This window comes from Ambystoma mexicanum, chromosome 5q (assembly GCF_040938575.1).
Source record: "Ambystoma mexicanum isolate Mex_15411 chromosome 5q, UKY_AmexF1_1, whole genome shotgun sequence".
Taxonomy (NCBI): Eukaryota; Metazoa; Chordata; class Amphibia; order Caudata; family Ambystomatidae; genus Ambystoma; species Ambystoma mexicanum.
In genome coordinates this window covers 1054971942-1054989178 of record NC_090933.1, presented here as the reverse complement: position 1 = coordinate 1054989178, position 17237 = coordinate 1054971942, and the positions used below count along the sequence as shown (strand labels likewise).

At 44.5% G+C, this 17237-nt stretch overlaps 1 protein-coding gene across 3 annotated transcripts in view; it reads right to left on the bottom strand.

Annotated features, from left to right (window-relative positions):
- Positions 1-17237, bottom strand: part of DEPTOR (DEP domain containing MTOR interacting protein) — a 943485-nt gene that overhangs the window by 309146 nt on the left and 617102 nt on the right. For all 3 annotated transcript variants that reach the window (XM_069621557.1, XM_069621555.1, XM_069621556.1), the window contains exon 7: positions 16502-16636. In XM_069621557.1, coding sequence (XP_069477658.1) covers positions 16502-16636 — 135 coding nt within the window. The remainder of the gene's footprint in view (positions 1-16501; positions 16637-17237) is intronic.

The following is a 17237-nucleotide window of genomic DNA, read 5'->3' as shown; positions in this document are numbered from 1 at the left end:
AGTTAGTGAGGAAGGAGGTCAGCCAATCCAGTGCCCGGTCCATGATGCCGAGGGTATCACAGGCCCATTTTATGAGGATAGAATGGTTGACCATGTCAAAGGCAGAAGAGAGGTCGAGGAGAATGAGAACAGCAGGCGAATTAGAGTCAAGATTTGCAATCATGACTTCACAGGCGTTCAGGAGAGCAGTGTCCGTGCTTCTGGATGCTTGGAATCCAGTTTTATGGTCCTGAGGCCCATATTTCTGTAACAGCACCTGGATGCCCACGGGCTGTGGGAGCGCTTTAAGAATGCAAATAAATAAATAAAATAGTTATCTGTTTTTGAATTGACAGAAGAAGGACTTAATAAACATTGCCTGTTACTTCTTATGTTGTGTGTCTCCTCCTAGCAGCCATATCTGACCAAGTGTCTGCAGAGCTCACAAACGTTTTTTACCCCCGATGATCCTTTATTTTATTTTATTTATTTATTGAGCATTTATTAGGTGCCTATACAAGAGAATGGTGTTTCCAGGAGGCACAAGGAAAAAGTGGGGAAGGAACAAAGGGTGTAAATAACAGTAGCAAAACAACTGTAAATATACAATTGTGGTCCTACTAGGCCTTGTGGCATTCAGATGTGCAAGTGCAGTGAAGATGTGCAGGAGATAGGGAAAGGCGGGGGGCAAGGGGAAGGCACAGGCAAGTACTGGTGTGGGTAGTTGAGGGAAGTGCCAAGGGGAGCCAGGGAGAAGGCCACTGGCTAAATGCTAGGGTGGAGGAATCCCAAGGGTGGGATGCACAGCCGGCAAGCAGGGGGCCTGCAACGGCAGTGCTGAATGGGGGTGGAGGGTGCTGGTGTGAACTGGATAGAAGGCCTGGCAACCTCCAGGATTCATGAGGGACCAGGCTGCCTGTCTCAACGGCAGTGGGGTAATTAACAGGGAAGGGGAAGAGGGAAAGAGGTAGATAAAAGCAAAGTTTTGAGAAGTTTCCAGAACTTAAGGAGGGACAGACAAGTTTGAGAGGGGCAGGGCGGCTGTTCCAAAGAGAGGCACCAGCCGAAGAGAGAGACCTGCCCCCCCACTCTGCTTGGAGAAGAATTTGACCGTTAGTGAATTGGAGTTAGAGAAGTGGAGGGCTCTAGCAGGGAGTTATTTAGGGAGGGAAAGTTGGGGATAGCATGAACCCAGGCCCCAGAAAGCCTTGTGGATGATGCAGAGGGTCTTGAATTTGATCTTCACGGCCACCGGGAGCCAGTGGAGAGATTTTAGGGCTGGAGAGATACAGTCCCTGGGCTTAAGGCCAAGGATAATGAGGTGAAGTTGGAAGTGGGACTTCTTGCCAAGGTCTAAGATGTGAGAGGTGAAGGAGAGAGCAGAGTTGAAGATGCCCCCAAGGTTTTTTACCTCACGGGATAGTGAGGGCGGTGGGCCCAAGGAGGTCAGCTAGAGGATAGGAGGTAAACAAGGTGCAGGTGTCCCAATGAGAAGAATCTCCATCATATTGGCATTAAGACAGACATTGGTAGCCCCACACCATGCTTGGATGACGGTCAGACAATCAGGGATGAGAGAGGAGGAAGAGAAGGTAGTAGAGGGAAGTTTGACGAAAATCTGTGTGTCAAAGGCAGAAGAGAGGTCGAGGAGAATGAGAACAACAGGCGAATTACAGTCAAGATTTGCAAGCATGACTTCACAGGCGTTCAGGAGAGCAGTGTCTTTGCTTCTGGATGCTTGGAATCCAGATTTATGGTCCTGGAGGCAACCAACAAGTTCAGTATGAAGAATCAATTGGGGGACGACCAACTTCTCCAAGAGTTTACCCGGGAAAGGGGTGGTGGAGATAGGGCAGTAGTTAGCCGGGCAGGAGGGGTCAGCAGATGGCTTTTTTAGGTGAGGATGCTTGAGAAATAGCGTGAAAGAGCCAGTGGCAAAGGAGTGGTTACAGACGTCGGTAAGAGCCGGGTGAAGAGAGGAGATATTGTCCTTAACGGTTCTAGAAGAGCAAGGGGCACCTGTTTGGATGAGACCTTCATACACAGGACAACTTCAGAGACCTCATCAGGTGCTATACGCAGGAGGGTCGAGAGTGTGGGGGTGGAGGGAGGGAACCAAGGGAGGCAGGAGAGCAGGAGGTGGGGTAGAGATAGGGGCGGAGGAGAGTGAGGACAGGATGTCCAGAGTTTTAAATGGGAGGCCAAAGTGGTGCAAAGAGCCTGAGAAGGAAGGGCAGAGACTGCAGTTGTATTGGTGAGTTCCTTACAGATTTTTAAAAGTTCAGTAGTGTTGTTAGTGGTTCCAGTGATGCAGGCTTGGATGTGAGCCCTCTTCTTAGAGCAAATAGATAAACCATATTGCCTTGTGAGCAGGCGACAGGCCAGTTTGTTGGATGGTGAGCCTGAGGTCTGCCACTTCCGTTCAGCAACTCTGCACTTTCGTTTGAGAGGCTAAATCAGAGTCATACCATCCGTTGCTCTTGGAGGCAGGCTTCTGGCGGATCCTCATGACAGGAGCAAGGATGTCAAGGGTGTTAGAGATTGAGAGGAGAAGGTTAGCGAGGACAGAGTCAGATGGAGAGTCAGAAGCAGGGATGGGGGGGGTAAAAGTGGAGGCAAAAGCAGTAACTGGCACTTGCTTCATCGGTCGAATGACAGCGAAGAAGGCTGGCAGTGTGGGAGGCGGCTCGGACAGAGGGCGGAGGGGCCCCAAGTGGGAAGAGAGGAGAGAGTGGTCGGACCTGGATTCTTCCATTGCCCCATTTCCACCCACCCGACCTCACCCAGACTACTCTGAAAAGATGTGTTTACTATCATGTGCTTGGTGAAATTCTGGCCAGGGTGTGAAGGATTTGCAGCACCCCTCCTATCCACTCTTAACACGCTTGCCATTGGAATGGGCAATACTGGCACGATATTTGAAGCCTTTGTCACATTTTTGCTGGGGCCAATATAGAAACCATTCTGACAGTGAGCTTATCTGGGGCAGCACTGCAATTACATTTCTGGGATTTGCATCCGAGGTTTATTAAAGAACTGTAAACATCAAGCTGACAATGTGCTTCACTGGTGACGCACTTGCATGGCACTGATGAAACTCTCATCTCAGTGGCATCTAACTAGGCACATGGAACATTCGCCTTCTCAATCCAGCCAGCCCTAAGCATGGGACTGGGTTTCGAACCGGTGCTGATAAGCGCAGTCTTGATTCGAAGACAAGCATGTTGTCCCAGAGCTATGCTTCCGGCCCACTTACTTCTAGGAAGAGCAGGCGCTAACAAACAGCATACCCATGTTCTATGCACCTGCCCAAAAGGTATCACCAAGGGATCAAACCATGCCCTAGGCCGCCACTAGGCCATCTCAAGCACTCACAGGCCCTGCTGTTATACACAGGCACTTACTTCTTACACTATTACAGCACACTACTGAGCACACCCGTTCAAATTCATAAGGTTCATAAACGCAACACACTCTGTGGCCTGACACGGTGCAACCACATTGCAGCCTTTTTAGACCTGCAATAGTTGTATAACATAAATCTGAAGCACATTTACACTATACAGCACATATATTTGTATTAATGTGATTAGCTCATATTGGGCTTTACCTATACAAATTACATAACGTTTCATATACAATACACCATATTTGGACAATGCCTCAAATTCCTAAAATCTTACGTAAGATTCATTCACTAAAAATATGTACAACCTCTAAAAATAAAACAACCTATACAATATTTCTGACATTCCAATTATTATTCAGATACCACGTGTTCATAATTCATCACCATATTATAAAAAATCCTTTATCTTTCATTTTAAATACATTCTAAATAGCCTTCAGCTTAACACTTTATCTAATCTATTGTTCATTCGTAAAAGAACACGTTATCTGCTTTCATATACAAAATAAAGCACCATGGAGTGCCTTATCTTCGGTATTCAAACAATACTGACAGACGTTATGCTCTGATGCTGTCATAACAATTTACACAACCTCGCAGAAAGGACATATACAAGGATCCCTTTTCTCTACATTCCTTAAGACGTGCTTCACAGTTTCCTCCGTAGCTGCTAATATATATATAAAATTACTCGCAGAAACAATATGAAGTATGCATCTCGAATTGTCTTATCTCCAATAATGTAAAATACACATCACTACATATGTAAATCCAACACCCACACGCCCAAGCAGAAGCCCATCTATGGAAGGGAAATTGTGCATTCTAATTCTAGTAAATCCACATGTCCATCTGTGTATCGAAGACATTTTAGGCAGCATAACACTGCCCCCACTTTAACACCCAAGCTCCCACCAGTCCGTTGGAAGGGTGAATTTCAATATTTCCTTAACCTTTTAGTTTGACATGAGACTAGTCCACATAATAAAACTAGTTCACAATACTACCCTAAATACATAACTAGCACCTTGAGTAAGACGGCTCGACTATCATATAAACACGAGGCTGCACAACCATCACTTCACGCAGATATCCAATTCACACGGCCACACACATCTATCCAACTACAAGCCTTATTTTACCACTCTTGCTGCTGGTCACAGCTGATATAACCCTGACATTTGTTTGCTCATATTCCCCCTTTAACTTCAGCTCTAGAAATAATGACATCAAAGTTGAAACTAATTCCTTGAGGGAGGCCTCAGTGCACAACAGCCCGCTTGTTGTGATGCTCCACAGTGTCAATCTGGAAAAGTGAATAACCTTCGTTTGGATGACGGACGTATCTTGACGGCCGAAGGCCAACCGTTTTATGCACAGAATTATAGAAATACAGACTGCTATGCTTGACCAGCAAGCGGCCATTTTAAACGTAGCAAGAATCGCCATTTTGCTTGTTAACCATTGCTCATTGCTTTCTGTCTAAACTGCTTTGCAGCTTGCAATTCTTGCGAATTCTGCTTACTCTGCTCAACTGTTAACATTGTTGTCTGAATATGAAAAGGGCAAGGCTGCGGGACTGAGGAGTTCGTTGAAACTCCTCATGAGCAGCCCAGAAAGGAATGCCCACGCTCCCTCTCTGTAGCCTTGAGGGAGAGCTGCAGGGCATTTAATAATTTCACAGCTGCCAGCCAGTCTCGTACGATGGTAGAATATGTTAGAATAAAGCAGCTAAAGGCTTGAATTATGCTCCTATTACGGCCCCCCTTCACAAAACCCTTTAGAGCGTGTCGGCTCCCAGGACACGAATAGCACCTCATAGATAGCAAGGTTTGGAATGTGACTCTTCCCCCGTGTGCAGCTTGCTTCCAAGAACAGAAGCACCGTGTTCTGTTCAACAACTAGAAGATGCCTCTGCACTTTCTAAATTGCACAGTGTTACTAGAATAGACATCGAAAGTGTCATAATTGTCATGCTCGTCGGAAATGTCCATCATCATCCCGAGTTCAAAGAAACTCAATAAAAGGGGGGTGTTAAACATGACATTGCTGATTGTATGATATGCATTTTGTATATATGTAACTGATGTATGTAATTCACTCTCTTGCGTCCCTCGAGGTCTAGAAAAAACACGTCGCGGGGCGTGAGACCACAGTTGGCCAATTGGGACTGTTTTGCTTGCACTAAACCCTAGCATTGGGAATTTGAACCTCGTGTCTGGCGCATATTTTCGTGTATGGTTATTGCCTTGTTTCCATATCACGAGGGACCCCTAGGGGCCCCTTTCAACAGATGATGCATAATACCTTCATCGTTGGCTCTCTTAAGGTCCTCATGACACCCTACGGACCATAGAGCACCACCACAGGGACTACCTCAGCGAGGAACCTCTTGGCGCTGTGCGTTGTCCTTGCTAGCTCCAGGTCCCCGCTTTCCTTCCTAGCGTTAACATCAGCTGCATGATGGGATTCCGCCACTCTCTGCTTCCTCCTCTGAGCTCTCTCGACCCATGCCGTCACTTCAGAACTCATGAGGTTATCAGATGCCCTCGGGATCGCTTTGCAAGTAACGCCGCTAGCCGTTCACATCGGGTTCTGAACAGTTGTTGCCATCCCACTGGGGTGCACTAATTGGTACTGCGCTGACAGCATATGGCATTGGGTCAGCTTCACATGTAAAACAGCTAGCTGCTGTTCCCTTTCCGTTCACTTCAGGTTATGTGCAGTTGTTGTTATCCCACTGGGGCGGGGGGGGGGTGGCTGATAGGACCTGCATTGCCTTAAGAACCTAGCCATAATAGAACGCCAGCTCCACTCGCTCCACTCTGCAAGTGTAACTGCAGCATTTCAGCAGCTGGCATCATGAAGAAAGAAGCTTCAGGACTGGCAATTTGTGCCACAGCATCCGTCCATCTTATTCACTTTGCATTCTCAGCCGGGTATACAACAGCACTCCTCGAATGTCACCATTGCCATACAGTGCTATGCCTGCCTCTGTGCTGTACAACCTGCAGGTACAGCAACCCTGCTTTTATACTTGGCTTCTTTGCTCCACAGCCAAGGCCAGCATCCTTCCAATTATGCAATCTTCTCCACAACGGCATAACACGCTGTTACAGGGCTTACATGGCTGGGATACAGTCTGCTCACCCACTGCTACTTGGGGCCTCCAAATAGCCTTCAGACCACAGCCTACCACTCCGCCGGTTAAATGTTTCCTTGCTTATGGGCTTTTCCTGTGGATGGTGCAGATGGCAGCCGCTCCCGTTACCACAGCGCAATGTCCTTCGTGTTGATAGCCTATCTTACAGTCAGAACTAAACACTCATCTCCCATTATAGTCCAGTACCTTCCCAGGTAAAACCTTTATATAAGTAACACCTCGCAAGAAAGTGCATCCATGTACAAGGGTCCACCAGTGCTCCACCACCCGGGTAATCAATGTAAGGGTCCTGGTAAGGATCTCTAGCAGGTAGAATTCCATACAGACACACACATCAACACATGATATCCCTCATACTGATATCACACTCAAGCACAAAGCAGATACTACACTGCCCCTCGCCATTTCGTGTTCTCCTCTTCCACAATTCACTTCAGTTCTTACAGGGCACAATCCTTTTGTTAAAGCCCTGCCTTGGACCTCTTCTCCTCATCATCCTATCCTTAAGACTCAACTGCAGCAATTGTACTGATAGCTCCCAACATATTTAGGCAATAAACCCGAGCCGGCGGGCCATTACTGCATCAGGTAATGCCACAGGGCCCATAGTTACAAGCCGGAGCGTAATGGCCCACCGGCGAGGGGCTTATTGCCATTAGTACCCTGGCCCGTTAGACCAGGGTACTAGTGTTTGTTTTTTTTGATTGCGACAAGCGTTGCATTTCGCGGCCAAAAATAAAAGGGACGGGGGAATGGCTGCTGCAGACTGGGTAACGTAGTCTGTTTTCCTTTTCCGTGGTGGCCATAGTAAATGAAGAAAATATCCGCTATGGAAGGGGGGAAGGGCTACGTGTAATCCCTTCTTCCTTTCCATGATGTCCTGAAGAGAAAAAAAAAAGGAAGACCGGCACGAGGGTCACGCCGCAACATGTGCGGGCTTACCGGTAAGGTAAGGCTTGCAAATGCACCAATCAGTGCATTTGTTTCAATATTCATTCGGCACGGCAGGTACTAATTTCAGATTGCACAAATGCCAGCACTCAACCAACCATGATCTCAGCCCATCTCTACTCAAAATGTATTATTGCATGAAGATGAAAACTCAGTGCTGGAAAGACAGAGACTATGACCTTTGTAAGGCACTCCTCTCACAACCATCCCATGGCAGGCTAAAATCGGCACACCCCAGAACCATCGAACATCCCAAGGGCCCCAGATGTCCTCACAGACAGTCTAGCATTAAAAAAATAAATCAATGCTATTGTCAACCCTCCTTTCATGAACTAAGGACCCCACATTTCTTATTGGCCATCCTAAGACGTTTTCCTTGAGCTCAAACCTCCTGTAGGAGAATTTGCAGGAGGGCCTCTCCCAATTTATGAATTGCACGGTAGGCAATTCAGGGGCCTCATCCACAGCCCATGTTTCAAGGATATTTATTTTTATTTTATTTTATTTATACATTTATAACGCGCCGCAGCTCGCAAGCATCAGGGCGTGACAAAAACACAAAGAGACAGAGGTCACAGGACTACGTAGAAAGAAAAAGGGGGGACTTGAAGGAGTCCAAGCAGGAAAATAGCGAATTACCGGAAAAGTAATGTTTTCAGCTGCTTCCTGAATGAGGAGTGACTGCTTTCCAGTCTGAGGTTATCTGGAAGGTCGTTCCAGATGGTAACCTGGACTTAGCATTATGTTGAAATTCCTATCATGCTATTCACCAAACTCACCTGTACTTCGCTGTTTCCCCAATCTAGTGACTCAAACTCTGGACGTCTTGTCCAAACTGAATCTGCAGCATCCGCCACCACCGGCGATCCCAGGAAACCTGACTATTCAAGCAGTGCAGCCATTAAGTATCCTGGTTAGATCCGATTCTGGGCTCCAGTCCGCCTGACTCCCACCCCGTCAGCTTAGCAAAAGGCTACCTGGCACACAAACACATCCACCAGTAAGTATGGATCTGAGGCTTATTGCACAATCTTTGCGGCCACACATGCAAGCACATGCCTCACATCTAACACAACTCACATAGGCTGCACAAGTGGCACATATGTGCTACACAAATGCCAATGGACATAATAGTATTTACAAATACACATTATAGATGCATGATTTAAAGAAACGTTGGTGAACATTCAAATACATGAGACAATTCCTCTTTCTCTGTGCTCAGATAATAATCACGTTTTCTTAAAAAAAAATCTTACTGAGCACGAAGCAAATTTCTTTGTAAATGCAAAAAACACTAAAAGGGACTACGATGTATCTTTGCATTATTCAACAAGCAATTTACTGCCATATGCAAAAGTGCAGTCACGAAGTAACACATTTAGTATAAAGAAATGAGCTGCCAAATAAATGGCTGTTTACAAAGACAGGATAAGCCAATGTTTCATCGCGTGAACAGATGGTATTTATTCGAGTTGAGACAGAGGTAGGTTAATGTTTCAGTTTAGTAGAGCATCACTGCAGGGTAGGGTGACATGAGAAGGTTAACATAAGCATTTTAAGGCCAAATAATTGGTGCATGAATTGGTGTATGAAAAGATGTTTTAAGGTACATTAGTGCAATGTGTGAACTCGACATATGTCAAGACAGTTTTAATTGGCCAACTAAATTGCTGGCAATTATTTAATTTTTAAATGTTTTATTTTTTTTATTTATAGCAGCACACAAAACTCTCAGGCATCTAGACGCTAGTTACCGTAAGTGCAAAGAGACATTCTACAAAGTTCAAGACCACATATAAGGGTAACATCATGCAGGTGGATCTTGAAAAGCATAATCGGGCAGAGCCACGCCTCATGGCACAGGGGCTACTGCAGGTGTAAATCTACGCAAAAAGACAGAGTAAAGGTAGGTGCACAGTCTGGCAATGCGATGCCTCATGGTACGGGGACCACATCAGGTACACAGCTACGCAAAAAGTCAAAGTAAAGGTAGGTGCGCAGTCTGGTAAAGCCACACCTCATGATGTGGGGGCCACATCAGGTACATAGCTACGGAAAAAGACAAAGTAAAGGTAGGTGCGCAGTCTGGTAAAGCCACGCCTCATGCTACAGGGGGCCACATATGGCATACACAAAAAGACAAGGTAAAGGTAGGTGCACAATCTGGCAATTCCACGCCTCATGATGTGGGGGCCACATAAGGTACATAGCTACACAAAAAGACAAAGTAAAGGTAGGTGCGCAGTCTGGTAAAGCCACGCCTCATGGTAAAGGGAGCCACATAAGGTACATAGCTACGCAAAAAGACAAGGTAAAGGTAGGTGCACAGTCTGGCAAAGCCAGGCCTCATGATATGGGCGGCCACATCAGGTACATAGCTACACAAAAAGACAAGGTAAAGGTAGGTGACAGTCTGGCAAAGCCAGGCCTCATGGTAAAGGGGGCCACATAAGGTACATAGCTACGCAAAAAGACAAGGCAAAGGTAGGTGCACAGTCTGGCAAAGCCAGGCCTCATGGTACGGAGGCCACATCAGGTACATAGCTACACAAAAAGACAAGGTAAAGGTAGGTGCACAGTCTGGCAAAGCCAGGCCTCATGATATGGGCGGCCACATCAGGTACATAGCTACACAAAAAGACAAGGTAAAGGTAGGTGCACAGTCTGGCAAAGCCAGGCCTCATGGTACGGGGGCTACATCAGGTGAACGCTAGGTATACAAAACAGGTGCAGCACGATGCTGCTAGGTCATAATAGGTGGGTTACAGACTTGATACAAAACAGGTGCAGCGAGGTGCTGCAAGGCCATAATAGGTGGGTTACAGACTTCATACTGTTGCAGCTTTAGTGTGAGGCTGTACAGTCATGAACTGGTGGGTTTGAGAGTCAGAGGCACCGCGAGGCTGATCAGTCATGAACCTGCAAGATGTATTATTGTGGTCAATGGCACACCGGTTGTATCCAAGCAACACAAGGCCGCATGAGAAGAGTGGAGTGTTTGGGACTTGTATATGGAGCAGGTACAGTATATACTAAATGGACGTAGAGGCGCTGTGCCGTGGGAGGGACGGGGATCCGGACAATAAGAGGGTGGCAGGATGGTTAACCACCTTATGTTCTACTGCTAAAAACTGGTGTCCGCTTGTTAGTCTAAGAAGCAAAGTGAAGACTAGATTTCTGAGATGAACATGCATTGGCAATTTGCTCTGGAAGGATTAGAAGGAAGTTTGCACATTCTATGTTAGATTAGGCTGTATACTGTTCATCTCATAAAGGGGGGGTGTAACCATCCCACGATTACCACCAGAAGAGAGTTTTGGGTGTATCCCCGTGATGTAATGAGATTCTAATGTCACCCAAGTTTGTAGCTGAAGAAGAGGCGCATAGTCTGCAATCACTGTGCTTTGCAAGATACAAAGCAAGCAATGTCGGTGCACCGAGACCCTCTGCTCACAATGAAGCACTCAAGACTGTGAGACGCAGTGTGCCCCCATCATCAAGCTGCACTTGCAGGCTGCCTGGCAGGAACTCTCTGGAGTCAGATAATAATCACGTTTTCTTAAATGAATGGCGCCGGTTAATGTGTTATTTGGAAAATATCAGTAAACACAAAAGAAAACGTGGCTTGCATTTTTTAAAGGGACTACAAATGTAACTATGAATGTATGAAGATAACAGCGCTTTTAAGGAAAACTCACTTGTCATTTCATAGGCTCTCATAGGATTGGTTTCAAAAGGAGCTCTTCCCTATTTAAATATGAAGAAAGGTAACATTACAGTGTTTAAATTGCAATGGGATTCTTATTCAGCTAATGTTGAACACAAAGGGGAGAATAACTGTAGCGTATTGATAAAGAATGGCTTGTGCACTGTCAATGCAATAAGAAGTAAACACCCTTTCATATATAAGACATTGTTTTAGTAATGTGGCCTACCCCATGGTGATTTTCCAGGGAACATGACAACAAGCTGAAACCATGTAAAACTCCTTGAGCCCATGAATAAGCGTAGGGCATGAGAAAACAGACCTATATATTTAAAAGCCATCAAAGAAACCATTAAAATCTCTCAATGCAAGGCCTTTTGGATATCCTTAATAAATCCATTCAAATGCATTGTGGCAATGTCTCAGTGATGGTGTTCTGAGCTAATAAGCATATTAACTGTTTATATGACAACTAGGCATGTCTTAGTTTCAAACAAACATTACTACACTTAATATGTGAAGGTTGAACTGGGCAGGGTCGGATTGGCCCCTCGGCCTTTCGGCCCGTTGCTGGGCCGAAATCGTCCCTGTGGAGTGGGGGCGGTTTCAGGCCATGTATGGGCCGGTTTGGAAGAAAAGATAATTGAAAAAAAACATATATTTGTTTCAAAAAATGTTTTTTTTAAAAAAAGCCTTTCATCCTTCTTAGGTCGATACATGAGTACCAACACAGGTTGGGTGATATTATATGCATATTTGTTCTATAAAAAAGATCTTAAGCGTAAGTGCTATACAATAACATATTATCATTTGGCCTTGGACGTCTGCTTGGATTCACAGTTTAGTGTACTTAGGAACAATGCTATTTGATGCCACTTCCTATTTTGTCAAGGGGTGAAAGGTCGTGTTTCATCACTTCCCGGGATGTCACTTTGGGGTGGGGTCAAAAGACATCACTTCCGGTGATGTCATCAGAGGTCAAGGGTCGTGAGGCGAGGGGTGGGCCACTTTTTTGAGGCGAGGACCACTTTATTTTGGGTGACCGGGCCTATTTCTTGTCCCAGTCCGACCCTGCAACTGGGCCATACAATTCTCCAGATGAAGCCATTAAAACAAAAAGGCCCTCTCAACTGATCCAGGTCAATAATGAATTGCAGATAAGCGCAGGAATGTTTTCACATCTCCAATTCACACTTGGTATTAAAATGACATTTCAAAACCAAAACACTATTTTTGCCTTAATTTTTATAACAATATGAAAATGAAAAGGTGTGTTGCAAATGTGAAATCCACCTCTGCAGAATTAGACCTACTATAGTGTGTTACAAGTGTATTAAATTATACATATTAATAACTGTCGTATACTTCATCGCACATATTCATGTCGAGTATCTCTAAATTTACGGAATCAACAGCAATCCAGGAATCCATATTTCATTAAAGGGTCACATTTCTATGATAAAATATGGGATAAAATACCATTTTGAATTCAAAATTGCTAGACCATACAACCCCCACCTTTTCACATGTCCAGAAATATAATCAACCAATGAGGATTGGGTGGTGTATTCTTTGAAAGTGTCTGCCTATTAAGCAAGCAAATGGAAAGACGTGACCAACTAAAAAGTGTGAAGGTACGATGACATAGTGTGGGAACAATTTCACTTATAAGAGAAGAAAGACAAAGGTAATAGAGAGAGCTAATATTTATTTTGAAAGCTGCAAAAAAGGCTAACACTGGTTCCAAATGTATGAGTGATGATCTTGGATAATATCTGGAGATGAAAGGGGCTTCTTCATGAGGAAGCCAGAAGCAGATTTACCTGAGGCACACCTGCTTTCCTGGAAAAAGGAGCAAGAGACCAGGAAAAGCCAGCTGACCTGAATAATTCAAAAGTGAGTATGGAAACTTCCCAAATGTATTTTGGCAAATGCCGTCTAGAACCATTTCTCAGTTAAATCCCTGGAGTGGGATGACTGGGAGAAAATTCCCATGGGGGCTGATTCCAAATAAAATACTTTGATATTTTAGTCTGAAATGAAATGTACACACTATATTTAAAACCAAGTGAGATTTCATTGTTGTAGAAAAAACAGAATGTATTTTCTGTGTACAGAGCACAAGGTCTGATTAATTATTACTAACAGAATAAGAATAGGGTATTATAATTTGCTAGTGTTAAGTTGTCATGTCCGATTGCAACAGCTGGTCCCTATGGCACAGATAGAAAGGGATCAGGTTAGTTTCACCCATTCCTCCCAAGATGGCGTCATGTGTGATACATCAGTCCTTTGATACTAGTTCTGTCCCTTCTGCTCTTAAACACACATTGGTGATCCCACTATTAAAAAAAACCTTCTCTTGATCCTTCTCTTATTTCCAATTTCCGGCCTATTTCCCTTCTTTCTTTTCTCATGAAACTGCTTGAGTGCTTGGTTATGCTTCTTCTTCGCTCTTTTTTTGAAGACTCTGGTTTTTGGGTTCCTTTTCAATCTGGCTTTCAGACCGGTCGCAGTACCAATTCGGTGTTAGTGTCGGCAGTGGACGACCTGGCTCACTTGTCAGACCCTGCTGGTGTCAGAGTGCTGATTTTGTTAGAACTGACCACTGCTTTCGACACTATCAACCATTCTATTCTTATCAACAGTTTGCCCTCAGTGGGCATTTCTGGCTCGGTCCTTGCTAGGGTTCACTCTTTTTCTCTCTGAGCTCAATCTCTCTTTCTGTCTCTTTTTATCTCACCCTCTGTTCTTATTTCGTGTGGTGTTCCCCAAGGGTCTGTTATTTCTCCTCTTCTTTTTAATATGTATATTCAGCTTATTCACTCTTTTGGTTTTCGATATTATTCTTATGCAGATGAAACCCAAATCCTGGTTCATCTAGATCTTCTGCATCAGTCTATGGCCGAGCGTTGTTATGCCTGTTTACATTATGTTAATGCCTGGATGAGTAACAACTGGTTTCACCTTAATGGTGATAAAACTGAGGTCCTTGTGGTTTACCCTCCGTCCAGTGCTTCACTTTGGTCCTCAGCTTTTTGGCCTCCCATCCTTGGCCCGCTTCCTGAGCCAGTGCGCGTTGACAATAAACTTGGAATTAAGCTTTCTTCTTCTCTTTCTTTGGAGCCCCAGGTGAGCTCTGTATGTCAGTCAGTTTATTTTGAGCTTAAATTCTTTGTAACGTTATTTATTTCTGCTTGTAAATCTTCTCCCCATCGTGGTCTCTTCCATTGTCTCAGGTGCTCTTGATTATTGTAACTCTTTGTATTTGTCTCAACCTGCATATCTTTTTTCACTGTCTCCAGGTCTTGTAGAATACTGCAGCTAGAGTTACTACTGGTACTCATTTCCGTGTTTCTATCGCCCCTATTCTTGCTTCTCTTCACTGGCGCCATGTCTTGAAGCACATGCAATTTAAAGCGCTATGCATTGTGCACTGTGTATTCAATGGCACTGGTCCTGAGCACTTGCAAGTTAAGTTTTGCCCTTATCTTCCATCTCGTTCATTGCATTCTGCTACTTCATTTTGTATTCGGGTCCCACGTTTTCAGTGCTCATGGACTTGGGGGGTGTGCTTTTTCTGTTGCAGCTGCCCAGCTCTGGAACTCTATTCCGCTTTCTCGCTGCGCTACTCAGGACTATCTTTCTTTTTGTTGTGCTCTGAAGACATTTTTAATGTAGGTGTTGTGCTTTCCCTTCTCTCCAGTTGCTTAGCGCCATGATGCTGTTGTTGGTGCAGGTTGTGCTTTATGAAAGTATTTTACATAACAGAATTTTTACTCAAGCCTTACCATCAAATGGTGCATTCAAAGTGCCTGACTGTGTTTTTTCAAAGCAGCCTTCTGAGAGTTAATAACTTAATTGGAGCTGTAAAAGCACTACGGGTATTACCTTGAGCCACTCGATTTATAAGCATTATGTGTGTCCTTCAATGACGTACTGTGAAAAACAAGCATTGGCAAAGCCAGCAGTTTTGGCTTGTGTATAAGTATAGGGCATTTGCCAGGCACTGCTATTAGATGCCCGGGAATTCGCACCATGTTGCACCTGCTACCATCAACGGCCACTACGGCAGTGCCTGGAAAGTGACTTTCCCATGCCTACACAACAGCCCAAACTCTTGGCATTGCTAATGCTTATTTTATTTTGTCAGAACTGAAAATCCATGTTTGTTACTGAGAGTCTCTGACATTAAGGTCGATAAATCTGACCAATCATCTACTTTCTCTGAAAAGTGCATGTTTTAATGTTCACGTTTTCCAAACCTCTATATCTTAAATCGCGACCTTTGAAAGACATGAAAATGCTCACGCAGCCAGAACTGCCATTTAAAATGTATTATAAAAGTAGAGTGGTTTGACGTGGTAAAGGGCGGCGGTCTTAAGAGAAGTATGCACAAACGCCTGCCCTGAATACCACAACTTGTTGCTTGCTTTTTCATAAATTGCCAAAAGTTTCAATCCAGCCAATTGCTTTAAAAGTCACAGTTCACAAGAAAAGGGCCGCTGGTAGTGTAAAGGGATACTTGACGGCTGTTTGGGGCTCCACCTCTACGTTGCACTTACAAAAAAGAAATGTGGCACTAGAGGGCAGGAGGGGTAAACATTCACTTAGCTAAGGATGGCAAAGGTCTTTGCAGCAGACTTGCTAAAGTGTTGCAATTGATATTGTTGCAAAAATATCTTCTGGGAGCGTTAGACCCAGACAGTCTCCAAAAGAGAGTCGAACTACATACAGTGAGACAGCTAAAGGTCAACAGGTGTAAAGGGCGCCAAATCTAAAGGGCGACAGGCAAAATGCATTAAAGGCCAAAAGTCGTATCCAGGATGTTTTGGACTACAATTACCATCAGCAGCAGAAAGGTGGAAAGTCAATGGCAAAGGATCATGGGGGGCACAGTCTAAAAAACTGGAGAGTCACAGATTGCAGATCACTACTGAAAGGAATACGTTAAGTTAATGTTAAGTTAAAGGCATTAGGGCTGAGGGAGTTAAAAAGGGACATTTCTCGCAACATAAAGACTAAGGGTAACTAAGGGAGAATAGCAGGGAACATGATTAGTGATGAGAGGAAAGGCAAGGTATGGGGGAACCCCACCAACCCAATTTAAACAATAAATACATTAAAAACAAATTTAACAAAAGGATTTATTTTTTCCAAAAGGGTCCTCTTTTCTAAACTGACCTTTATACTAATGCAATGTAGGACGACGAACTTGGGAAGGTCGTCTTTAGCGGTTGCTGTTAAGGTCACCTCTCTTTTGGATGTCTGATATGGAGCAGCTTCCTACCTGATTTGGGGTTGCAGAGCACTGGCGGGCTGCTGCTCAGGGTGGGACTGCTGCTGAAGTACCCGCTACTGTTGCTGCTGCTCATGCTGCTTCTTCTCACCGCCGACACTATCTTGATCTCCTTGGTGGGACTCACTGCGCAAAGTAATTGACAAATACAGCGGGTCAGCAACATATACAAGTGCCAATCCCAGGCAAATAAGATATCATGCCTTTGAAATATCACATTCTCCTGAGGTCTGATAACGCAGCAAGGTGACCGGGCGTGGGGGAGGCGAAGCGCAGATCAAAAGGAAACTTGGAAGCTATCATCTCACATCATATTTCATTACAAAATTCTACAATAGGTCAGGAAATGTATTTTTGACGCTTACCAGCACGTGAACCAGCACTGTAACCAAAAGTGCCCCGTGCATTCATTTGTGTGCACAAGGCAGCTGTAGATTTTTATTTTAAAACAAGTAAAGTTGGCACTTTATACTCTGCAACATCGTAGTGCATGTATGCAGCATGTAATGTAATGTAAGTGGGTCTTGCAAAGTGAAGCTTCTGCCATTTGTGGGGGACCTTTTGATATGACCAAAACCAATTCAATCTAATTTCCGAAAGACATCTGACACTAAAGATTGTACAGAGTTACCATTCTATAAAGCAATTAATCAGATCACTGGATAATGCAGAATTCTGCAACCTTTTGCTCTCCAGATGTTCGAACTACAACCCGATCAGCTTAAGC